We start from the raw sequence: 26302 nt of genomic DNA, 5'->3' as shown, positions 1-26302 counted from the left end.
GAGTCAAGATCTGTAAATTGTTGCCACTTCACATGCTTTAACTGGAGATACTGCACTGAGTAGCTATTGGGGTTTTTTTCCTGCATTCTTTGTTGTTTGGGGGAAAAAATGTCACACTTAAAAATAGATGAAAATCCCCCAAAACCTGAGGTGAAGCAGGAGCTCCTGAAGACCTGTCCAGAATACAACTGTGAAATGCCTATGAGTTCAGTGTGACCAGTTCTTCTGTTCTAATTGATCTATGAACAATCTGAGAAATAAACTGTTTCCTAACCACACAGGAGAACAAATACTAAAATATACTTTCAAGTAGATGATAATAGCTAATGCTTCATCATCAGAAAGCTACTGGCTTTTAAATACATAGAAAGCTATTCCAAATAATATTATGACTAAGAGATGATCAAGGCAAAACCAACAGAACTTTGAGTCAGTCTGCAGCTTATCTTGCTATTTGTCAAATTTGTTATTTAAACACAAGATTGCTTTCTTAATTTAATAAACATACTTACACAATGGCTTAAATTAAGGCATAATTCAGCTGATTGAAATTTTCAGTAAAATGTTGCTTTTTATTAGTAATAACTGGTTCAGGTTACTGCTGGCCAAAGTAACAGTCCATTAAAGAGGAGACTGAAGAGCAGATCACTTTAGTACCCATCTTCCATTAGGGCAATTTGTAAATTAAATGCAGTGTTGGCTATTGGACTCAGGGCGCCTTCCAAAAAACTCAGTAAATCATCCTATCAGACAAGGTTCAAGGCTTTAAGCAGGAGCTGGTAAAACTCTGAAGCCAGAGTGTGGTTTTAGAAAAAGCTGCTCACATTCTGGAGAAAGAATGCTACCACTGCCCACAGAAGTTATTACCCAAAAAGCACAGGGCAAACTTTTGGAAGTCCTAGCCAAAAAGACAATGGCTGATATTTAACAGGCATACTTGAAAAGACAGCCTTTCAACTCCAATTCGACACGTCAACTGGAGACTCTCAATTTAACAGCAATGCCTCTGACTACATCACTGCGACAATACCTTTGTAAATGACATCTTGGGCTCTCAAATACTCAAGAGTATTTCTTCCATGCGATCTGCAATCATATCCAAGGAACCTATAATACTTCAATTTTCTATTTCAGTTGTCATGTGAAGTGTTTGAGGCTTTCTGGAATTGCAACTTAAGTGCAGAACAGATTCCTCTGATAAAGACAAATATACTTAGATGGAACAAGTCAATCGCAATTCCCATCATCTTTCTATGTACAAAAGCTGACACATAAAAGACTCAATCATGTTATACAGGAAAACACACAATTTCAGAAAGATGAAATAAGACCAGTTGCACCCCAAAATCTTTAAATTCACAAATTTCTTCACAATGTAGCAAGAGATGCAAAACAATAGGTGAGAGCGCAGGCTCATTTCAGAACCTGACAGACCATGCTTTGGCTACTCTTGGGACAAAGACAAAACATGACTTAGGCAGTTGGTAAGTTACTGAGCAGCAAGTAGCTTTAAATCACAACTGTCTCTAGCACCACTATGAGCTCCGTTGGGAATGAAAAAACAGACTGTTTTCTTCAGAATTAGAAATCACAATTATATTCCTTGAATGAACAACAAATAGAAGCTCAAAGCCCCAGACATAAGAACATTTGCGCTTTAACATTTTCCCAATGAAAATACTGCCTGTTAAGCTTAGCATAGTGCTACTACCTATTTTTTTACCTATTTGGCTCATATTTTATTTCTAAACATTCTTAATATGCATTTGCTTCCAGGCAGCATTCTGTGACCAACCCTGTTTATTATCAGAGACAGCCCTTGGAGTTCACATGAATGCCTATGAAAGCTTCCTGGAGCTCTACACATCCTGCCTTTTAAACTAGACTAGTAGCCCAGGTACCTCGAAGTAAAAACAAAGAGAAAAAAGTTAAGAGATGCATTTAATGCACCATGGTAGTATAAATCCCTTTGGAGTAATGATAATTTAACCATCCGCTGCATTTCCTGAATGTCAGTTTATAATAATGCATTCCCCTATATCAATGGCTTTCACAAGTCAGGAGAAGTAAAATAAAAGGTGACAATAGGGAAAGTGCCAAAAAAACCCCAAAAAGACACATTTCTCTCAAGTAAGCACTGCAGCAGACTTGTTCAATGCTTTTCCTCCGTGGTAACCTACACCTCTCGGTAAAGCAGTGAAACAGCCACACAAGCACAGAGTACTGAGTAAATAATGGCTCTTAATGCTACCCCGCTATAAGCGAATGGAACAAATGGTCAAAGGCATTCACTAACAGTGATCATTGAAACCCACACATCAGAACTCCTGGAGAGCACCATATTTCTGAAAGATGTTTGAAGAGTACAGCTGTACCAAAGCTGGACACAGAACATTCCTTGTTGGATTTGATGATCAGACTCCCAGTGAGGTTCCTCAATGAAAGCAAACCCTACTAAACCAGTCCTAAATACATACTGGTTTTATATAGATATGTTTGTGAGGGAAAGTAAGGAGTTTTTATCACATCACTTATTCCAGCTGGTTTTGTTCTGCATTTAGGCATTTGCTTTCAAGGTCATCCTTATTCTGAGCAGTTGGTTCCTCACTCTGGGCAATAGAGATTTCTGACTGGTCTGTCTTTGTGCTGCTATCAGCCAGCTCCTCTTCAGCTGAGGCAGAGCCATGCAGCTCCTTCACGTGGAGGGTTGGATTGGTCATTCGCTCTGTGTCTTGTTGAGAGGCTGGTACACTGCTGTCTTTGGGAAGCTGGGGACAGTTGACAGGAGCTATCACCACGGGAGGCTGAGGTAGGTCTTTCTGTAAATGGAAGATCACAGTCAGAATGATGGAAAACAAGAACTACTGTGTCCAGTTATCTAGTTCCCTAGTTTGTGAAGGTTATCACAAACAGTTGAATAACAAAATAAAACTCACTGAGGGAACCTCTAACTTGATAGATTTGGCCTTCTAGTAATTATTCAAAAACTAAAATCATGCGTCATGATAGAAATTATTCCTTTTTGAATCAAGTTAATTTCACTTGCAGCACAGTGAAACAAAGTGATAATTTACTATATTGAACTACATTTCCACCTTCATAAACAGTGGGCTATGAAAAAATATGAAGAAAATATTTTAAGGGTATATTTTATATATATAATATTGTAACCTTTTACTACTACTGATACTTCCAAGGCAGACCAAACAAGTAACATTATGGCAAAATCAAGGGGAGACAAGGTCTCCTTTACTTTTCACTAGTCTGATTTAAGTGGCCATAAACATTGTAAAAACCAGAAAACCTTACTGAGGCAAAAAAACGTATGTAAAAAAGCAAACAATTAAGCAAAACCAAAATCTTTGTGTTTGTGTGATAATACTGCAATATTTTACTCAACTTTAATTCTAGTTAGGTTTTTATAATATTAGTATTTCCTGAAGACACTCATATCAAACTGGTATTCACCGCAAAGCCGCTGCCCGTCCAGAACATGGCAAGCTCCCTTCTCCAAAGGGCCACTGCGAAGCTGGTGAGCAGAGTACAGGGCACCAAGTAGAGGAGAGCAGGCTGGCCCATCTGCATCAGTGCCAAGGCAACAAAGGTCACAAGAAGGCCTATGCCATATGCTGGAAGAAAACAAACCCAGCAAAAAACAGTTATTCAGATATAGCTTTGCTCAGGCACAACTAATTAGCTCAAGAAGCATTCTCACAGGAACTTTTTTCAAGTAATACATAAAACATCTCCAGAAGTTTTTCAGGCCTCTTCACAGAAAAGCATTATTTGCACCATGTAAACCTAGAATACTAGTTTTTCTATCGATAATAACATGTGAAAGTAATGTGACTGGCCTAGTCCACACTGTGCAACTAAATAATTACCTTAAGCAAAATAAATAAATATAATATGAGGCACAATATTTTATATATCAATTCAGCAGATACAAACAAATATTTTTACCATTACAATGTGCTTCTTGTTTGCGCTGGCTTTGGCTGTTTCTTACTATCCTGCCACACAGCTATTAAAATAAAAGCCAGCCTGCTCTAGGTCTAGGTTTTATTACTTTCTATTTAATTTCTGCATAAATGTGGCAAAATTTATTTAGTAGAACAGAAGCAGCTGGTATCTCATAATGTAATTATTTTCAATTACATTTTCAAGCCAATGAAGTTAATCCAACTGATTTTTCTTCAGAAGGTGAAGAAACACATTGAGGGGCTGGGGCATGTCCAGACAAGGGAATGGAGCTGTGGAAGGGGCTGAGGCACAAGCCTGAGAGAAGCAGCTGAGAGAGCTCGGAAGGTTCAGCCTGAAGAAGAGGAGGCTCAGGGAGACCTTCTCACTCTCCACAACTCCCTGACAGGAGAGGGCAGCCAGGTGGGCTCCCAGGGAACAAGGGACAGGACTAGAGTAAATGGTATCAAGTTCTGCCAGGAGAGATTTAGATTGGATATCAGGCAGAACTTCCTCCCCGAAAGGGTTTTCCAGTCTTGGCACAGCTGCCCAGAGCAATGGTGGAGTCCCTATCCCTGAACGAATTTAAAAGATGAGTGGGTGTGGCATTTGGGGGCACGGTTAGTGGTGGGTTTGGCAGTGCTGGTTAACAGCTGGACTTGATGATCTCAAAGGGCTTAGAACAATATAAAGCAATAGGGCTTAGAATAAAATAGAGTGATTAGAATACTCAGTAACTCTTTACAGTTTTTGAAAATGCTTTTTCGGGGCTATGTTCTGTTACTACTGAGAGCTCCTTATATCTAGTTAAAATATTTCTTCTTGTGATTTAAGTCCATTGCCTCACATCTTATGTGCACACCTGTAAGAAAAGTCTCTCTTGTCCTCTCTGCAGTCTCCCATTAGGTAGCTGTGAACAGCAACAGAATCTCCTCTTTGCCTTCTCTTCTTTTACAACCCTGTGCTCCAGCCCTCTGCCATCCTGACAGTCTCCACTGGATTTACTCCACTATGTCAATGTCTGTCTGGCAGCACGTATCCGGGTTAAGACTCAGTCTTAAGTGACAAATTGAGAGGAATAATCACTCCTCTCATAACTGCTGACTCCATCTTGGTAACTCAGCCCTGTACGTGGTTCATTTTCAATGCTGCAATAGCACACTGCTGACTCTTAATCAGTATGTTTTCCAAATTCTGCAAACATATTTTGAAAGTACCAGATAAGAATAATTTTGTTTAAGTATATATGAGAGGAAATTATCTGGAATATCAAAATAAAAGCATCTCTCTACCCCGGCTAGAAGTGTCCATGAATCTAGGTATTTTTTCAAAAGAATTTCTAAAGAAGTTAATGAAAATTTCTCATGAAATTTACTGCAAGCATTGGAAGTTTTTACTATAAGTAGTACATTGTAAGAAAGACAACAAGAATCTGTCAGATCCTATTAATCAGCAGTACTTAAGTTCATGGCACGTAACTCTGGATTTTATAAACTGAAGAAGAAAATTTACATGGAGGTGCTACAGTCACCATAATAAAATTCCCTGCATCATAGGTCACGGATTTTTAGAATACACAAAATGTTAAGAACAAAGTCAAAGGATAATACCCCTGAACCTGAATTCTCATGCATAATAAACTCAGAGATTCACAAATCAAGAAACCAGAATGAGTAGTTGAGCACGTGTAAAGATAGTGCAGCTATCTAGGGTTAGAGTGAGACCCTTGGCAGCTGTGGTAACAAGGGGAGACAAGACAGCTCAGGAAAGCTTATGGGGCAGACAAGACAGCCCAGGAAAGCAACAGCAGCTAGTTTGCTGATAGAAGATCTACCCTTGAAAGCCTTTTGCTAAATATTTCTGTTTAACAATAGAAGGGGGAACAGGAGAAAAACCCTCAACTATGCCATGCAAGATTGACAAACACGCTTTTAGAGTGAGCCACTCCTGTAGGTCCTGTGTTCAGGTGGCACTGTGGTACATACCTATTGTGCAGGCTACAAAATAGACTCTGGATGACTGCACCTGAATATCAAATCTATGGCAATAGGCTACCAGTAAGCCTAGGAAAGGAAAGAACAGTTACAATATGCTTTCAACCTGTGATGCACTACATCATGAAAACAAAACCATCAAGCCAGCTAGGAACTTTCAAGAATTCTTTTTTCCCCCCAACACGTCCTTGGCACCCTGTGTTTAAGCACCATGACAATGTATCCACAGGCTGCACAACTTACAAACCTGTTATCTGATGGCACAAGCCTGGTGTATTGGAAGCACTACAAAAGTAAAATAAACAGCTACAAACATGCAGATCATAGATAAAAATGTCATCCCATCCCTACTAAACATTTGTAAAAATACAGTGTTCACAACAAGAGTATGAATAAGTTCAGCCCTTCAAGCTGCTATTGAAGACAGTAGAATTTTACAGTTAATGACTATGCCTGTTGCAGGCTTGGGGGAGGAGGGGACACTAATGGGGATGACAGAGTTCAAATTTACAAAAATATAAGAAAGTAAACAAATGATTTTTCAGAAGAAATCTGAAAGCCAGAAGGTGCATACCTTTTTCACCTACAGTGATGCCAGGGATACTTCAAAATACTACCTAAAATCAAATTTGAGAGAACGTGTGGTAGAAACACTGGATGTAGTGTGACTAAGAAAATTAGGAAGGTTTGAGTGGTCAGGCATCTGTACATAAACCATGTGCAAACGAACAAATAATTTCCTCTATCACCACACTCTTAAAGATGCTAGAATCAGTTGCTAAATCAACTCCTGCAATTTTTCTACATTTCTTGACATCACTGCACGTGAAACTGAATTGTAAGCTTAATTTGTATTTTTCTTGTTGAAAAGGTGAATAGTGCACAAAAAAACCCCATATTTAAAATTGACCAGGTTTATAGCAGTCAAATTAAACCTACCACTTGAAGCAGAAGTACAAGAGGAATAAACTAATATGACCATGCAACAAGTAAAATTCTTAACATGCTAAACAATACCTGGAACTAAAATGTCTCCAAATCCTAGAAGAGAAAAAGGCCTGTCACATAGAGCCAGTGGTGAGGAATTCAGTCGTGGAACTTTCAGGACCATTGGGAGCTTGGAATGAAAGAAACACATGTCTGATGAAAAGCATAATGACACTACCTACCAGAACTTGTTCCTGTTGTACTCAGATTGCAGGCTTCAAATACAGCAAATGTATTTTTATACATTCAGTACATACAATATTACTGACAACTAACAAAATGCATTTAAGATAGGAGTGATGAAATACTTTCTCAATACTATACTAACTTTAAAGTCCTCACTTCACAGCAGGGTATCAACTCTGCTTTAACTGCAGGTATGTAAAAAATTTAGGTTAGCTGCTACATGCATAAGAAATAACCATTAATACAGTTCATTCCCCTGAGTGCAATAAAAGTCTCAAAAGAGCAAGACACGAATAATTTAAAAAAGGACATTTCCAAATCACTTTAAAGGCTCTTCCCCACCCCCAGTGTTCCCATTTATTACATAATTTGCGAAGCTGAGGCACAGTAGGCCACTATCCGTTGCAAACCTGTATTCTCTTTACTACAGTACATTAAAGAAACAATTTTCTTTTTTCTTTTCTTATATCAGTGCCAAAATAAAATTATCTACTTATACTTTCATTACTGATTTATACAATTCATTCTGTGCATAAAGTTGAATCCAAAGGGGTACTAAAGGGGTACAGGAGAAAAGAACAAAAGAAGTCAAAGAAATTAGCAAGGACTGTATGGGTTGATCCATGTCCTGCAAACAACTACTTACTTTGCTATTTTCCCATGTGACACTATTACATTCATTGCTGAAATAGATCCAATCATCCTTAAATTAACAAAATCAGGTTTTCCTACAGATAAATTTTTTTGGTTTGCTCACTGTATCTCATTGTCTCCAACATCTCACATACTTTACTCCCTGAGTCAGCCACATCGTGTAAGGTGTTCATGCAATTGGCTGCTGTCCAACGGTGTAAACCCACTGAACACTGACTTCTGTTTTCTTCTGTCTCCAATTTGTGTTTCTCTCCTTTACCTATAGCCTAAGCTTTTCACAAAGCGAATGTCAAAAAAGGGAAGGAGGGGGAAGAGACAGACTGATTATATGTTTAATCTCTTTAGGAAAAGATGCTTATGCTTAATTAGCAGTAAGTTAATATTTACAGATGTGGTCATGTTTTTGTGAAGCTGAGCTAATGAGCTTTCTTATATTGAAAACCTGTCAAAGAAAGATAAAGGAAAACCAAAGCTGGTGTGATGAACCACTACAAGGTGGTTTATTCTGGAGGCTTTGCCCCTCCAGAATAAACATTCAGGAGAACTTATTCCCACATTATGTTCTTTTCAGACTAGCATCTCCATTTCAGCTTTGCTGTCTTGAATTTTAGAGAAGTTAGGAGCGTAATAGCTGCAAGTTAGTGCCAGATTTTCAGACCACATGCAGTACCTTTTCATGAGTGGCAGAATCAGATGGGCCTGCAGCCACCTCCACCATTATACTCTCCCCACTCTAAAGAAAGAAACGGGAAAATTGTAAATCAGCACTTCACTCAGCAGCTCTGGAATCATTTAGAACACACAGAGAAACAAGTAATTACACTTTGCTTTGTGGGCAGCAGGCAATAGAGAAGCACTTTACTTACCTTTGTTAGAAAAGGTGTGATAAATACAAAGAATACATCATACACAAAAAGAACCAGGAGAAGTAAGGTACAACCCTGAAGGAAGAAACAAGATACTTGGTATTTACAGAGTATGCATTAGCAAACAGCAAAAAACTAATAAGTAGAAGGTTATTCTTAGGATACTGACTAAGTTCAGAAAGATTTGAAAATAACACTAGACTAATGCATTAGTTGTATGCCAATTTGAAAACAAAAAGAACCCAAACCAATCCAAACAAAACAACAAACCACAAAAAACCCCCAAAAATTCCAAACAAAACAAAAAACAAACAAAAAACAACCCCCCAACAAACAAAACAAACAAAAGAAAAAAACCAAATTAAAAAACCCTGACAAAAGCAAACAAAAAAACCCCCAAACAAACCCCAAACCCATAAGTAAACGGGTGGTGTATGATTTACTAGTGAATACTCTACAGAACAATCACATGCCACTTATTGGTCTACATTACACTCATTACATCCCTCTTTTCCAAGCTGCATATGAATGAGAGCACTTATATTCCATTATAAGTGACTCCTCTGTTCAAACACATACATGCAAACATCCTCTATTTACACCTGTTTAACTTTCATACCTTAAATGTAGGAAGGCGAATTGTTTTCAACATGTAAAGACAGAAAGCAATTCCTAGAGCATCTTGCAGAACCCAGGCCCACCTTAAAAAGAGGAGAGTAATATTTTTGCAGGAAATGGCAGGAAGAGCAGACCAAGCCTTGTCCTCACTAAGGATCTGCTTGGGACAAAAAAATATCTTTACTGAAAGTACTTGCTTGAAATCGACATTGTTGTCAGCATGAATTTGCAAATGGAAAGTTTTTCTTCATCAATCTGATACCCCTCCACAAAGACATGCCTTGGAGATGAGGGGAGAACAGTGCAATAGTGTCCATCTAGACTTCAGTAAGGCTTTCCACTGATAACGTTCCAGAAAATCTTCACAGAGAAACTGATGAAGTACAAACTGAATGAGCACTGAGGCAGATGGAAAACTGGCTGAATGAGGTTAGTGGATACCAAAATGGGAAGTGCTGGGGTCCTTTGTCTTGTGTATAGGTGTGCAACCTTGTGCACTGAGGCAAATTTACAGTTGGGTCTGTTTCTCAATTGTGTTTTGTGAGTTGAGTATAGAAGTGCCCTTTGCTTTACTCTCAATTGTTAGGGTCAAAGAGAAGTAGGATCTGAGATAAACAACACTAAGCTTTCCCTAAAATTGCTAGGGTCTAGGTGCAACGAGAGATGACGCTGTTTGGTCAATACCTGTGCACTTACTGATGGAGCTCTGTGCAGGAGACACTCAGGCTCACTCCAAGCTCTGAGGCAGAAAATGGATCTCCTAGTTCTAAATATTGTACGTTGGAATATCTCAATAGTACTTTTGTACTCCTCAGTCTGACACTTATCTCCCTAAAAGATTTTTCAGAGTTGATGATTCCTGGGTTTGAGTTCTGTCATTGAATGATCTACACAGAACACAGACCCCATGGAAGCAGTAATGTGCACTCAAAGCACAAGTCAGACATCTTTGGTATCAACACCAGAAACACAAACCAGCATTTTAGTTCCAATACTGAACCCCTGATAGAGGAACCAAGAAGATGAACACATCCTGTATACATGGGGAAACTGAAACATCTGGGAGTGAGGTAAGAGGTAAAAAATCCCAAACAAAGACCAAAACACAACACTCCATTAAAAAATCCATCTCTAACAATAGTGCTAAGAACATGCTACAATTAGGTACCACAGCAGCACTGGGCATAGAGAATTATTGACTCACAAAAGAAAATTGAGAAAAACTAAAGATCTGACAATCTTACCAGCTCTTATTCTCATGAAGAAATGTTAGACAATTTGTGTCCAACTTCCCATACCACTTCTGAAAAGCTGTCTTAAGTCAAAGAGATCAGAATACTGACTGGGACTCAGAGAAATTCAAGCTTAACAAGAGACAGTTTTCTGTAATTTAAATGAACAAGAAAAATACAAAGTACATAAGGATTAAGTACTAAGAATTTCTGCCTGTCTCTACTTTTTTCCTGTCACTCCTAAATTCTGGACACATGTAGACTTCTATGGATGTTAGTTACTTATACTATAAGGCATATTACAATTTTTAGCACAGAAACTAAAATATACACTTACTGATCTTCATTTCTGAAGATTCCCCAGACTACGCTGACAGAGATACAAAATACTGCCAAGAGCAACATCCGGACCTGAGGACGCTTGTGAAAATAAGGCAAGTTGTTGTCTGGGATTCTGAAAAAGAAACACACCAAAGCCACGGTTGTCTTTGTAAATACCCTCTTCCTTTATAAACATTTTGAAACATGAAGCCACCTTTTAAACCCCGCACTTATCAAACAGAACAAAAATGTAAGTTTCCCTATTAAAATTTTGAAAGGTGCCACATACCTACACCTTCCCAAGGGGAATCTTCTTACAAAGGGAGACAGACAACTGTAAAGACCGATCGAGGCAGCCAGGCAGAATATTCCTATGATAACATAGACTGAGGGATAAAAAGCATTAAGTCCAAGTAGGATAAGGCAAGAGATGCTTTTTTTTGTATCCTGGCTGAATAAAGAACAGAGAGTAAATAAGACTAAATGAGAAATAAGGCTTACATTTCAACAGTGAAAGGTAAATTCAGAGACTTTGAATGACTGTTGATTAGATTAATGCTCTTTAAGTATCTAATTCTAGCTCCTTTTACTCAGGTGTACCTTATGAAATACCTGCTTTCAACAAATCAAAACCTCTATTCTAATCTTAAAGTAAGTCATAAGCCTCAAAGGCAACTTATGGTGAAGCATTTACTTTCTGAGTATACAGAAGTATTATAAGGGAACATTAAAATCACTCAGTAGCAAAATTAATTACTACAGATGAGATGCACGTTTCACTACTTCTTCAGAAATATGAAGATGGAAGTTCCAGTGCATTAGCCTCTCACGCTTTTTTGTCAATCTGATAAGTGTTCAATAGAAAATTACCATCTTCATAAAGACAAAAAAATTGATCCTTGATCTTGACTTCAAATTGAACAATAATAGAAAAAAATAGGTCTGAAAACACCTTTTACAAAAATAAAAGGTGGAAGATACTAAGTCTGTATCTACTTAATAGGCCTCAATGTTTGAAAGAAGCTTTATGACCAACCTCATAAAAAGAAGGTACAGAAATCTACTCAGAGAGTTTTCTTGCAGTATTTTAAATCATATTGGGATGAAGTTACATGAAGAGAGATGTTTCATTATTATTTTCACAATAAACTGCTCTTTAAACAATGGCAGCCTTGTGAGATTGAAGATGTATCAATACAAATACAACCTTAAGAGTACCTAAGTGGTCATAGAAGAAATAAAGGAGGACGAGCATTGAGCAGCACATCACTACAAACACACAGATCATTATGGGAGTCACATCCACTGTTTCATCATCATGTTTCTCCGCCCCATCATCACGCTTGTGCTTCATGTACCTCCTGAAAGAGTAACATGGCTACCATCAGTTGATTCTTTCTGCAACAAAATACCCAAGGATGCTGAATCTTCAGTGAAAAACACATTGGTTGAAAACATGTCACACCAATGCCTGCTTTGATTCCCACTCAGGTCAGTGGAACACCATATTTCCCATGGATGTATGAACATCAGCTATAACACAATGCATAAACCAGTAACTGCTGCATTCACTTTACCTAGAGTATTATTTCATTGACTAAAAACTTAACTTAATCCTGAAAACTACCACAGAATAATTTGCTGACTTCAGAAGAAATCCTTAAATCAGGTTGTGTATACAAAGTAAATGTTAGAAATAAGTGTGGCACAATGACCCCCTTGTCCAAACTGCACTTGCTGGCAAAAAATAACCACAACATTTCATTTAAAAATTGGCAACAAACATAGTATATGTTAGCCATCTAATCAATTTGGTCCGCCCTATACCAGTAAAAGACAATTTTTTTTTCCCCAAATATTTTTGTGGTGAATTTTTGCAAAAGCCCAAACAGGAAGCTTATTACTTTATAATTTTCTTTCTGAACTTTTCAAATGTTTGGCCTTTTGACATGGCAAAATACTGAAATGCTCTACATGCAATTTATACTCTAATGATTTTCTACAGTGACCAAACCAATGCAAGGCTTAGCCTTTCAAACATCACATCAGCATTTTCCCATTCTGGCTACAGAATCTCCTAACCTCACTAGCAGAGCTGCCAGGAGATCCTTACATAAACATCATCTATTTTTTTTTTTTTTTGGGGGAGAAATACAGGAAAACTGCTACACTGCATTCAGTTACTCACTTTTTCACATCTCTGCTTCCTGCCCAGTAGCCTCCAATTGCAACAGTCCCCACAGCCATGACGAAAATAATCACCATGTTGTAGTCCAGCACAGGCTCATTTGGTGCATACATTGCTCCTTTCACTGAGCTGCCAAAACTCTGTGGAGGTAAATACAAGTTATGAAGGACATCCAAAAAGCTACCTTAGCAAAGGTTCACTTATTTAATTTTCACTACGCAACCTCAGAATCAGGCTATTTTAAAAACACTTAAGAACCATCTATTGACTCTTCCATTAGTGATGTTTATTTACAGCACCAGGTTCTATTTTGATTTTATTCCAAAGATGAGGAATAACCTCCCAAGTGATTTGATTTTTTTTCCTGAAACATAATAATGCAACCTCTCTACATATTCAAAGCTCTTAAGGTGGACATAATACTGCTGAGCAGTGACTAATTTACATGAGCAAATATAAATGAGAGCTTTTAGTATTGAGTTTACCTTGCCAATATCTAACATATCAGTATAGCTGAGCAGAGCCACAGGAATGTCAATCTCTTCATACTGACTCCTATTACCTCCAGGAGGAACCTGAAAGACAGTTCAGGTAAGAATATATTTATTTCTGCAAATACTTCTAGTCCTTCAGAAGGGTTAAAGTTGCAAGTCCTGCTCCTGCTAATTTGAAAAATATTCTAGAAGGGGACTTAATGACAGTAAAGTTGAAATATATGCCTGTTCCCAGTAAAACAGAAGCCATGTAAGACTGTAACAGCAAAATGCAGCAACCAAATTTCAAGCAGTATCTTTGGCACATCTGGGTCATGGATTTATGACTGATGTGTGCCTCTATTATTGATGAGGACTCAAACCTACTAATTTTATTTTCTAAACTACTAATTTTACAAAATACATGCTGTTGATGCTCCAGCTGAATCTAAAAAACTAGATTCAATGTGGTAGTATGATGGAATCACAAAACAACCTCATCCTTTGACTCCAGTATTTCATTTGGAAAAAGGGTAATTCTGAGCCCTTAACTTGAGTGTCACAAGAGCTCTGTGCAGACTCTTCCTACTTAAGTGAGTGCCTCTTGTTTCATTCATTCTTCCTTTGGATGTATGATTTCCCCACATAACTATGCAATGTACATACATGCAGAAACACACATGCATTATTTATTTTACAGAGGAATATCTAATACCGGCAATGTGCACCAAAGACAAATATTTAGCATCAGAGGAGTATCAGCAGCATGGAAAGATAAAAAGAGACTTACCAGTCTCTCTCTACTAACAATCAGCAGCCCACGAGCTCCATTTATCTGAGCAAGCCTCACTTTCTCATAGAAGGTGCAATTTCCTCGCATCACCATGGGGATTTGATTATTAAATCCCCCATCAGGTACATCAGAAGGAGAACACAAAACAGATGCTGTCTGATCCTGCAGTTGCAAGAGTGACTGAAAAAAAGAAATTAGTTAAATACATATATAGAACATAAAATGATAAAAGAAGTCAAGAGCAGAAGCCAGAGTTTCTAAAGGGTAATTTAAAACTTTCAAGTAATGGAGTGGTATTCTCAGAGTAACATGAAAGCTGAAACAGTGCTGCCCTCTCAATGAAGTAGGCTCCTGCCTTGCTTCAATTTATTGTTCAGAATTCTGCTGGTAATAAAATTTGGGATGTGATCTCCACTTGCATGTGTTTTCTTCAGCATTGCTGCTGTTCTGATGCACACAGCCAGGATATGGGAGGAGTACAGCAAAGTTTTATCTTTGCTGGGGTGGCAGAGTGGCAGGCTGGGACGATGGAGTGTAGGAACAGCTAGAAACCAAAACATAGGCTTGGGAAAAGTACAAAAGCATAGGCAATAAAAATAAACTTCCATGTTGAAACCTACTGTATCCAGTGAGATTTTGCATCCCAAGTACTTGAATACTGGATTCTAAGCTACTTTTCTCACCACTTGCAACCCAGAGATGTTGTAAGCCTGCCCCAATTCCTTAGTTTTGGCCCTCCTCAGACCCAAAGACATCTAATCTGGTGTGCTTCAACAGGAGCGTCCCAAAGACATTTCAAGGTTTTAGAAATAATACTGGCACAAATTGTTCCTTGCAAAATCTAAACAAACACCAGCATCTTTCCCAGTTCTATTTGCAAGTCAAAAAACCTGCAATTATCTACCAAATAACCAAGCTATGCTAAGAGAAGCAGGTCCCAGCCCTTGCTGAGGTGAGCTGTTAGATTTGAGAAGAGTCAAGGTAAAGTTATAACCTGAAAAAATGACACCTGGAACACTTTGTATTAGAAATCCACAGGCACATAATATACAATACCTATGTAATGCACTCTATATACAACACCTATGTAATGTTTCAGGAAGGAAAGGGAAGTGTCAGGTTGTGAGTAGCTTCAACCATATTCAGAAAACTTCTGTCTCCAACCTGACCTCTAGAGACAGTGAAATGCTCCTACTCACAATTCCTGGTTGTCCAAGTTTCAGGTAAGCTTATCCCTCTATCAGAGCACAACACAAGTGTACTGCATTGCCTCAGTTAATGAATTATACTGCTGGAGTACTGAAGGAGGAATGTGAAAGAAGGGAAAAGCAGAAAAGAACCAAGAAAGGAGACAGGGATAGGCAAGGGATATAGCACACACTACCCAAGCATCTGTGCAAGCTATTCTGGACTATTATTGGCTCCTGCAGAGCTACTGAGATATGACTCCAATGAGTTTTTATGAAACTGATTTAAACAAGATGTCTACAGTACAGTCCCTAACTCTCATAAATGCTACAGTCAGTCATGCATGTGCTGATTGACATTACAGAGACAGGGCAAGCACAACAGTTTATCACCTGAGTCTATACAGGGCAAAAGCAACTACTGGTGTATCTAGGGACTAATCTACAGTTGCAATAAACCCACCAGAAGCAACTGAGACTTGCCTATACATTGGTAAGGAACTCTAATAGTTCTGTGGGACACTCAACTGGCTGAATAAAATTAACCAAGTATAAGTCAACTACATCTTCCCCTACTAATAGCTCATTCAAAGTGCATTTGCTAATTTCATCATTCAGTGACAGTAATTTTTTCTCACAGAAAAGAGTGAAGAATTGACTCAATTTTCAGCTCTTACAGCTTTGGATAATATAGCAAAAGCTTGACACAGTTTATGACTACTTAATCTTACACTTGAATCACACAGAAAGCACTAAAGCCCACAGTTCAGTATGTAAGAAAAGCCATGTGGTATCTTCTCGTATCATGCTGATGTACAAAAATTCCTTTGCAAGCCCAGGTATGTGCCATTATAATTTCAATGATCACATCATTGAAAAGGAAGATTTTTTGTTTTGAACCAGCAATAGTCATTACCTCTGCACAATGCCTGGAAATGAATTTTGCCATCTTAGCACTGTCTAGAGTGATTTTAACAGATAAAGTATTTTCTAAGCAGTTACTTCAAATTCTACTAATCCAAGTAGGAAATTTGAAGTTTCCTTGTAACAAAGGCACTTTTAATACATTCTTTTGTTATCGGTTAGCCAGGTACTTACAGCTTTACCCAGATCATGTGGTAAATGGGCCCACTGAGAGTTGAAGAGAATACAGTAGTCTTTTCCTTTGCTGCTCCCCTTCTCTGAAAGGACATGTACCATCCCATACTCACAGTACACCTAAAAATGTAACAAAATTTTCACAAGAATTTTAGGTTACATAAAGTATCAGAAGTGATGGGGGTAACTTGCTTTTGACTGGCCTGCTTTGTATTTTTAAAGAAAAACAAAAGAGTCTATTAAGTTTCCATAACTGTGCAGGGAGTACAATGGAATTTGTTATTATTTCCATCATGCATCAAAGAAAGACTTCAGATACATCAGGCAAATTCTCTCCTACACAGCAACCGGTCAACGAATCAAACGGAATCATACTGGATGTGTTTAAAGAAAAAAAAAAAAACCCAAACCAAAAAGCCAACCTCAAACAACATAGCTAGACTGTTGCACATACATATACAACCGGAGCAAGGGAAAGAAGTTGGACTACTGCAGAACATATATGAGACTTGGAGTACTGTGTTTAGCTCTGGGGGTCCCAACACCAGGAGGACGTGGAGCTGCTGGAGCGAGTCCAGAGGAGGCCACAGAGATGCTCTGAGGGCTGGAGCCCCTCTGCTCTGGGGCCAGGCTGGGAGAGCTGGGGGTGTTCACCTGGAGAAAGATCCAGAGAGACCTCAGAGCCCCTTCCTGTGCCTAAAGGGGCTCCAGGAGAGCTGGAGAGGGACTTGGGACATGAGTCTGGAAAAACAAGACAAGGGGGAATTCCCACTGCCAGAAGGTAGGGATAGATGGGATATTGAGAAGGAATTGTTGGCTGTGAGGGTGGGGAGGCCCTGGTACAGGGTGTCCAGAGAAGCTGTGTCTGCCCCTGGATCCCTGGACGTGTTCAAGGCCAGGCTGGATGTGGCTTGGAGCAACCTGGTGTAGCCCACCCCATGCCAAAGGGCCTGGAACTAGATGATCTCTAAGGCCCCTTCCCAGTTTTCCCACAGAAAATCATTCTATGACACTATGAATAAAACACCAACTCCTGAAAGTACAGCCTGAAGTAATGATCAATTCTAGACACACATCACTCCAAAACTCAACCTTGGACACCTTTGCTGAAGGTGTGACAAGATCCCACAGCAGCAGCAGCTCTTTTTCTGTCCTAGGCAGCACATGTAGACCCTCAAGTCTACCTACTACATTTACTTATCACTGCTTCAACAACCAGTTGTTACTGTTGTCAAAACTCCAACAATATCTGCTGTAAGTAATGAAGATTACATATCAAAGATTTAAAATTAAAGGCCTGTCCTGAGTCTGGCTGGGATGGAGTTGATTTTATTCATAGCAGCTGGTATGGTGCAGTGTTTCAGATTTGTGCCCAAAACAATGCTGATAACAAACTAATGGTTTAGCTATTGCTGAACAGCGTGCAGAGTGTCAACGCCTTCTCTGTTTCTCACTCTGTTCACCCAGTGAACAGATGCTCAAGAGGTTGGAAGGGGTCACAACCAGGCAAATGATTAAACAAAGAGATTACCCATAGAACATCACGTTCATTTTTATAAGAAGGCTAGCTATCTTTTGCATCATGTACATGTTGAATTCTCCTGAAGAACTCCTGGAAACTGAGATAACAGAACCCAGATCCTGTAGGAATGTGGAGAAAGAGAACAAGGACTACAGACAAAAATAAACACAGATACATGCAGCAAATCTACTAGTTTTAGACATTTCAGTTGTGATACACAGTATGTAACCTGCTTGTTCAGTGAACTGCTCACACTACATCTAACTGCAAGAAGTGCTGATTTTAACACAAGTATTTTTAGCTTCCCATTCGTGCAAAATAATATAGAGCAAACACGGTACTTTCCTCATTATTTTGGTTATGTCAGATTGTACCAGGCCATTTCCCAGAAAATCAGAAAGACCTGGGGCTGGAATAGGGTGACTGGCCATCACAAGCAGGTACTAGCAAATACTTCCTTAACACAGACTTTTTCACACATCTTCTTATTCTTCATTATGAGCTCTGTTCTTTTAAAGGTCTAGTCCTCTCCTTCCTTTTCCTGCATATAATGACACAATTTTGTGAGTACTAGGTATATTCATCATCTTCCACCCAAAAAGTTGAACCAAAATTGCCTGCTAGACTACATACATATATCCTGCAAAATAAAGTACTTTTGTGGAGTTGATGCAGTTGTCTGCTTGTACACCAAGTCCTAGCAGACGTTTACCCAGGGAACCAGAAAGCAGGAAGACAAACAAAGCAACAGTGGAAGTATGTGCAACTTCCCTACCACTAGTGGTGGTTTCATTTAACTCAAACTAGTGGTGACTTCATTCGCATATCAACTGAGCCAAAATAATTGTAAATCCTCCCTGATCTTGGAACTGGTTAAGAAACACAGTGTCTATCATGAAGTCTCTTCTTACTGTTTTAAAGACTGTGAAACAAATCCTTCTGGCCATTTCTAAGTGGCAAACAGGTCCCTTGAAATGGTTCTCTCTCTGACAAGAGGCTCTTGTCCTTGCTGGAACAAGAAGGCACACAGAGCATCACTTTAACAATCGGCCATCAAGTTCTACGAGACGCTTCTGTGCACCTCATGGCAGCAACACTAAGATCATGTGCTCTGTCTCCAGAGGACTAACAGGCACCATCTCCCCTCATTGAAAAAGTCAAAGTTAAGAACTCTTTCCTTCATGCGAAATACTGAGCATCAGTTCCTTCATGTGACGTCTGCTCATATGCATTCTGTGACCATCTGGTCAGGTTTGAACATCAACACATTAAGAATTCAATTTAAGATTAAGTTCTGACTAGGTGCTGCAAAAAGATTTGAATGCTTCAGATAAAAAGACATTAAGATACAAAAGAAATGCTCAGAAAGCAAGAAAAACACTAACTTTTAAAATGTAGTTCAATTATACAAATCCAGATCAATGCTTTATTTTGAAGACAGTCTTGCTGATCTTCAGTTGCTGCTTCAGAGTCTCACAGTGCTCTTACAGAGCAACTTCAGTGTTCCAGTAGTGCTGTCTGGTAATAAATTATAAAAGGACAATGCTGAGAGCAAATGCAAATCATATCTGTATTTCAGCTTCATACAAGCTACTAGACAGTCAGAAAAAAAACTGACCACATATTAAATGTGGTGGTCTCAAAATACTATTTCAGCCCAGTGATTTGGAAATCCAGTGCTTAGGAATACCAAACACATCCATAACTGAATTCTTCCTATTATCATTTTTGTGTTCCAAGAGCATTTGTTTCCTATTGTAAGGGGAAGTTTCTCCATTTTATTCAGGACACTCACTAATCCTTACTAGCACTTAGCACTTAGAAGTTTGTTTAAAAACATAAATAAAATATATGAAACACATACAACAATTGATCTGGCTCTCATCTGAACTAGTCACACATTTAGATTCTGGTGGAACATTGTCATTCACTAGTGACCCCATGTCTTGGGGTGATTTTATGATTATACTCTATTCCTGATGTCTGCTTTATGCCCAGAAACGGGTCCTGTAACTTTAAGCTGGGTCCCGGTGAGGGGTAGGAGCTGGGGGAACTCTGCCGTGGGCTTTCTTCAAGCCCTCACTCCCAGAGTGCTCGGCGTGGGGTGTGGACAAGTTACCTTGCTGCTTTTAGCTAGCTTGGTTCTTGTTAGCTGAGGCAAGAAGTTCTTTCCTGGACTGCAACAGCAATCCTCCGTCGGCTTCTGTGGTTTCTTCTGGAATTGTTCGGCTTAGCTTTGGTCTGCATATCAGACCATTGGCGGAAGCTGGTCAGCACAGACCGGCAGGGAAGCCACAGGTCACCCCATCTTGGCCCAGACCTCGGGAAAAGCTGAACTAGAGAAGGAAAGAACTCTAAATCCACCAGCTTTCTCTGGAGTGAGGAGACCAACATCAGAGCTCACCAGGTTACCGTTTTCTTTTCCTGAGCTGCTGCCTGGACTCTTTTTCCTCCCCTGAGACAAAGGCTGTCAGCCATCTCGTTCCTTCTCTCCACGTGGCAGAGGTTTTTTCATTCCCCTGGCATTTTGGGCTTGTTTGTTCTGCTGTGGGTGGGTGCATGTGTATGTGCATAAGATTCTGAGGATTCAATATCTAACAAGTTTTTTTGTTTGTTTGTTTTCTGTTGGTTTTTTGTGTTTTGTGGGCACTTTGTTAGTCAAATAAAAAGCTGGTTTTTCTGCACTTTCACCGACCAATATTCATTTCATATCGGCAGGAAGAGATGGCTAAAACCCCTTTCTTAGAGGAAACGCTCATTCCAGAGAGTTTTCTCCCAAAACTTGTCTCTAAACCAAGACACTCCAGGACACACAATGAGGACAGACCATCAGTTCATAACCAGCAGCAGGTTCAAAATAAACTAAAACCAACCAACCAAAAACCCCTCACACCAAAAAAACAAGCCCCGCCCCCACCAACCAGCCTATCTTTCTACCACCTCCCTTTGTGTCATACTCTTCTCTACCATCTCCCTTTGTGTCATACTCTTCTCTACCCACATATCCAACTCCTTCCTTTCCCTTCTTCCTTCTCTCTTTCTCCTGTCCAGCACTCAAACAAAACTGAAGTCATTGACTGAAGACTTGTTTAATTGCTCTATTGCTCGGATTTAGCTTTCCCCAAGGAAATCACTTTGTGCTTACCAGAACTGATGAAACCTTGTTCTGGAGAGAAATACAATGTCATATCCCTAACCATTGCTGCTACTAATTAAAAAGTTGTGACAGACTAATTTGCCAACATCTAGTTTGATATTAATAAGCTAAACACACCAATGATACGATAATTATGCAGTTACACTCTTACAAATACACCTCACACATCTGTTTCTTCATATAGCAGCTGAGGAACAAGATGCTTGTTTAAAAATCCACTAAAAGAAGCCATCACCCTCATTCCTCCCTCTTTATTTCAAACCCTACTACACAGAAGTTACCATGCACCCTAGTAGACAGGGTAAAAAGATGTTTTATCAGAACACTTTTAAGAATCACAGAATGGTTTGGGTTGGAAGGGACCTTTAAAGGTCACCTTTGTCTAAACCCCTGACAATGGGCTGAAAAATCTTCAACCCTGTTCAACCCGACCTTGAATACTAAGAGGGACAGGGCAGCCACCACCTCTCTGGACAACCTGTGCCAGTGTTTTACCACCTGCATTGTAAAATCACTCTTTAACACACACACTGTGTCCAGAGGCAACAATGGCATTCTGCTGCAAGATGTCAGCAAAGCAGTGAAGAAACATAATTGTAAAAATATACAGGAGGTAGACATTTTTATATTTAGCTCTTCTGCATATAAATGGTCTTTGTTAACTCATGCAGCAACTTTTTCCCTTTTTTATATCAATAGTGCTCACTAAGACCTCTAGAACCAATGACATTTGTCCTGAAGCATGCTGATATGGGAGGTCACACTGATTAGCTCAGTGCAGATTAAAGCCACTTGAGCACAGTGCAAGTTTCCAAGATATCTGTGGAGAAAGGGAGGCACTACTGCACATATGTTGTGAGGAAACAAAAACTCACAAACAAAAACTACCTGCCATAGTGGACTTGCTAACTCATATCTCAGGTATCCAACCCTAGCCCCTAAACTACTTTCAACAGAAGGAAGTAGTTTTAGGAAAGTAACCTATACTTGTTATCTTGAATTCAGCTTCAAGAACAACAAGCAACAAACATGCACATACAGTCACACACAAAAGACAAGAACAAAAGAGTGTTCCCTTCTTATTGTACATGGTCTGACTGGGCTTAGACAAGCAAACAAAATGTGGAGTATCTCAGCTTTGAATATTACATGTACAACTCTCTCCAAAATCTTCAGGCAGTTTTGCAGGCGTTAACTCCTGTAATTGAACAGCTTTGTGCATTTGGGAAACAATCAAGCTGTACAGTTAAAAGTTTTACATCTGTAACATATATGGCACACATCTTTAGAATGAGAGTAAATACAGGGTGTGTTGCTACATTTCCGTGGAGATAACCATTACTAGAACTCAGGAACAATCCCTAAAAGGCACTCTGGAGACAGTTACACACAATTTTGCTTTCTGAGCTATTTAATGGATGCTGTTCAAAGAAATATTAAAGGAGTAAAAGGTTTCTTAATGCGAAGTGCTCAAAACATTTTAGAAGCTATGTGGATTTGTGTGCCAAAAGCCAAATAAAAATCAAGCATGAAAGGAATTAAAGGCAATATGAGCAGGGCTAAAAGCAGAACAGGGAACACAGAGTTTTAGAAGCTCTGTGGAGAATATATATAATCTGTGGATAATGTGGATTGACACTTTTACAAAGCAATTATCACTTAGAATCAAAGCATAGTTCTGAGGTCTGTTAACAGCCACATTTGTTCTTACCCGCTTCGATGCTTCCAGTTTTGTTTTTATTCATGTCAGTAGGTATGAGACAACAAAAGCTTAAAAGCAGTGCTGCTGATGCACTGGCATGCTGACAACATTTATGATAATTCTTAATTCCTAGAGACCACTCCATATCTTAGACTAACCCAAGAGAAAAGGTCCCCTCCTGAACAGATCCTATACAATGTTGCTACAACCCCAAAAGCTCTTTTCCAAGCCTTTGGATATCAAGTCCAGCCTTTTTCAAACACAGAGAAACAACAGCTGCTGTGACAATAATGTATATTATAATACTTGCTTATTACTGATCCTATGGCTTAGAAACTACACAATAATATATAATTAACACAAAAGGAAGTGTTTTCTTATAAAGCTGCAAAACTGGAAAAGTTTTGCAGAAGAAACAGAAATGTAAAGTCTGAGGGCAGAGTTTAACAGGCAAATGAGCGAATCTAATGTTTATGGCATTAGAAGGGCATACTCAGCTCTGAACCTCAACAGTGCCTTCCACAGACTGATGCATAAAAGAGCAGAATACTCTCCAGTTTTCTGCTGTGCAAGTTTTTTTGGGTGAATTAACGTATCTTAGAGACAAGCACTGGGACTTGCAAGTTAAACGACGGAAGAAGGTGGAGAGGAAGAATTCAGCTCACCCATATTTCAAGAAATTTCAGTGTGACTGAGCCAACCTTATGTCTGTTTAGTTTGTTCCTTCCTGCCTCTGGCCCCACACTCACCTGGATGTCTCATACCCCTTTTCCACTTTCAGGAGCTCTACTGACCAACTTGGTAACCCATATCTCAGAGAGATTTCACAGATCCTGGGAACTATGTTCCTTGAAGAAGGAACGAATGAGCTATCCTACTCGTACAGCAGGTACCATGTACCATGTGAGCATTGCCAGGAGCTGGAGTCATTCTTTCCCATGAACTGCACCAATCCATCTGGAGACCAGCAACAGCAGACAGCAAAGCTACACACAAATAATAAACACTCCTTCAACAAACACTGTGCAGTGCAGAGAGCCACATATTCATAATGGAATAATTCCAGGAGACTAAACTGCCAAACACTGCCTTAATCCAGAATTTCAGACAGGCTTTTTCAATTCTTTGGACGCATATAATGGAGTGTCCTGATTTAAAATACAAACCCATCACTCAATTCAATATATTCTGGTGAAAGCTGCTATAGTGAAGGCCAGCTAGATCCAACACACTCACTGCAGATCATGTTACTATGTTCGTCACTAGTCAAAGGCTCATGTGTATCTGCTGTTGTTACAGGAGAGGTAACAATGCCAGGAAGGAATGGGCAGTTAAATGAAATGTGAGAATTCAAATACCAAAGCAAGATCTAAGTGCAGATTGTACTTGGATTTAGAAGATCACACCCCTCTTTAAGTGTTCCTAGATGAGAACCCAGATTTGGAAGAGCCATGTTTCAGCAGCCAAGCTGATCCTTCTTCCTAAATTAAAATATAGAAGTGACTGTAGACAGTACCTCCTCTTGTCCCAGGGAAAACAAACAAACAAAAAATTTCTATTATCCTGTTTCAAGGAAGGAGACAAAAGTATATACTCATGAGCACTAGGGCAAGAGTAAGGCATTGATAATGAATACAGCTGGTGCACAGCAAATGCACACAGCAGCTCCTGACAAGAGCTGTCAGATCTGTCCCCTGGAATAACTCCAGCCATCAGTCATGGAGGTACCACGGCAGAACGAGTGCAGAAGAGCACTCCTCTCTGCTTCAAGCTATAGAGGATGTTCTAACCAAAACCATCCCAATGAGTGTAAGCACAAGAGATGAAGAAGTAATGCACAATACGAGGTATTCAAGCAGATTTTTAAAAAGCCAGCTTTGCTAACACGAATATATTGTTAGCACACAGTACATCCACGTTTCAATGCAGCAGCAGGACTGTTTCAGCACCCTGGCCAGTCTACCCAAGCTTACTCAAGGATATTAACACTTCCACTGCACAAATACAGCAAATGCTTGCAGACAGGAATGTGCTACAATGCATGGAGCTGAAGGCAAGACCTCCAAGTACCCACCAGTGGACTATCTCACCTGCGGTCCTTCTGCACCACCCTGTGCTCACCTTCTCCAAACTGATGGATCAAACTGACTCCATACCAGTCTCTGACTTGTTCTTGCATCTTATTAATTTGTGGGGCACTGGCACTACCAGTCCCTGTGATGCATCAGTGGAGATGACAAAATGCATGGGGTATGCAAGGGCATAACGAAGAGATAATGCAGAAAAAGATGATGGATGAAAAAAGGGGATGATGCAGAAATAAAGCTGTTAGCTGGAAACCAGACCACTCTGTAACTAAAAATTATTGACAAGGAATCAGCGAGGTGACACATGGAGAAGAAGGAAAAATTATACTGCCATGTTAAGATGTTACACCAGTAATATTCCAGAAGACACAGTACCCTCCAAATTACCCAATAAACAGTCAAAAAGTGTAATTGACACGTTAAATGATATTTCAAAATTTTCGGAACACCAGAACTTAAAATGCAAAAGCTATGTATCATGTAATGCAATTGCTACAAATCCACTCTCCTGTATCAGCACTGCATGCCTAGCTCATCACACCCTTAAAAACGTATCCCACAAAACTAATTAATATTTAAGTAATGACAATACAAGACTGAAGACAGACTACAGGGTCAGGGTCAGCAGAAATCCCTTCTTTTCTGCTGAATGCTTCCTCAGAGGGAGTCTGACAGTCGTGATGTGTCCAGAGTCTTCCCTGTGGCCATCCAGCCCGAGGGCTCGGCTGCGCTCCCCTCCCTGGGGATGCCTGGGGAGGGTGCTGAGCTGGGCCCACAGGGACCCCAGGTTTTAAGAACTACGAGCAAAACGCTGCTTATCACAGAAAGGAGAAAAGGGTCCCAAACAATCCCAAACCCAGACATATCAACACTGCCAAATCGCGGAGGGCAGGGCCGGCAGCCCGATGCGCTCAGCTGCCTTCCTGCGGTCACGGCTTGGCCATGGCCCGCTGCAGGACACCCCGGCGGCTGCAGCACCTCCGGGCGTCCCGGCCGCTACCGCCCGCGGGAGGCGGCTCCGCGCAAGGACACGCCGCACAGCCCGCCCGGGCCCGGCTGCGCCCGGGGCCGCTCCCCGCCCTCAGCCAGGGTCCCCGCGAGTGGCTCGGGGAGCGCCCAGCCCGGGACAGCCACTGACCTGCGGTAGCAGATGCAGGAGCAGCCAAACGCGGAGCCGGGCCGGCCACGCCGCCATGCCGGACCCGCCGCACCGCCGCCGCTTTGTTCCGACCTGGGCCGGGCCGGACCCTTCGACACCGGGTACTCAGAGCCCGCCC

At 40.1% G+C, this 26302-nt stretch overlaps 1 protein-coding gene across 3 annotated transcripts; it reads right to left on the bottom strand.

Annotated features, from left to right (window-relative positions):
* Positions 1–545: 545 nt before the first annotated feature.
* SPPL2B (signal peptide peptidase like 2B) lies at positions 546–26287 on the bottom strand. 3 transcript variants are annotated; one of them, XM_085040569.1, is made up of 16 exons: positions 26164–26287; positions 16558–16677; positions 14270–14452; positions 13492–13581; positions 13007–13146; positions 12037–12179; positions 11108–11204; positions 10835–10951; positions 9267–9348; positions 8648–8722; positions 8452–8514; positions 7916–8047; positions 6972–7071; positions 5946–6023; positions 3469–3629; positions 546–2819 (listed from the first exon to the last, which is right to left on the bottom strand). In XM_085040569.1, exons 1-16 carry the CDS (start codon positions 26218–26220, stop codon positions 2532–2534), a joined length of 1926 nt encoding a protein of 641 aa, XP_084896695.1. In that variant the 5' UTR covers positions 26221–26287; the 3' UTR covers positions 546–2531. The 3 variants fall into 3 exon arrangements, with proteins under 3 accessions (XP_084896695.1, XP_084896696.1, XP_084896697.1); XM_085040571.1 differs by having other exon boundaries at positions 2692–2819; positions 3401–3629; XM_085040570.1 differs by lacking the exon at positions 7916–8047.
* Between the last annotated feature and the right edge of the window lie 15 nt (positions 26288–26302).

This window comes from Lichenostomus cassidix, chromosome 28 (genome assembly GCF_008360975.1).
Source record: "Lichenostomus cassidix isolate B80296 chromosome 28, HeHo_3.0, whole genome shotgun sequence".
NCBI classification, from domain to species: domain Eukaryota; kingdom Metazoa; phylum Chordata; class Aves; order Passeriformes; family Meliphagidae; genus Lichenostomus; species Lichenostomus cassidix.
This window is presented reverse-complemented; position numbering and strand designations above follow the sequence as displayed.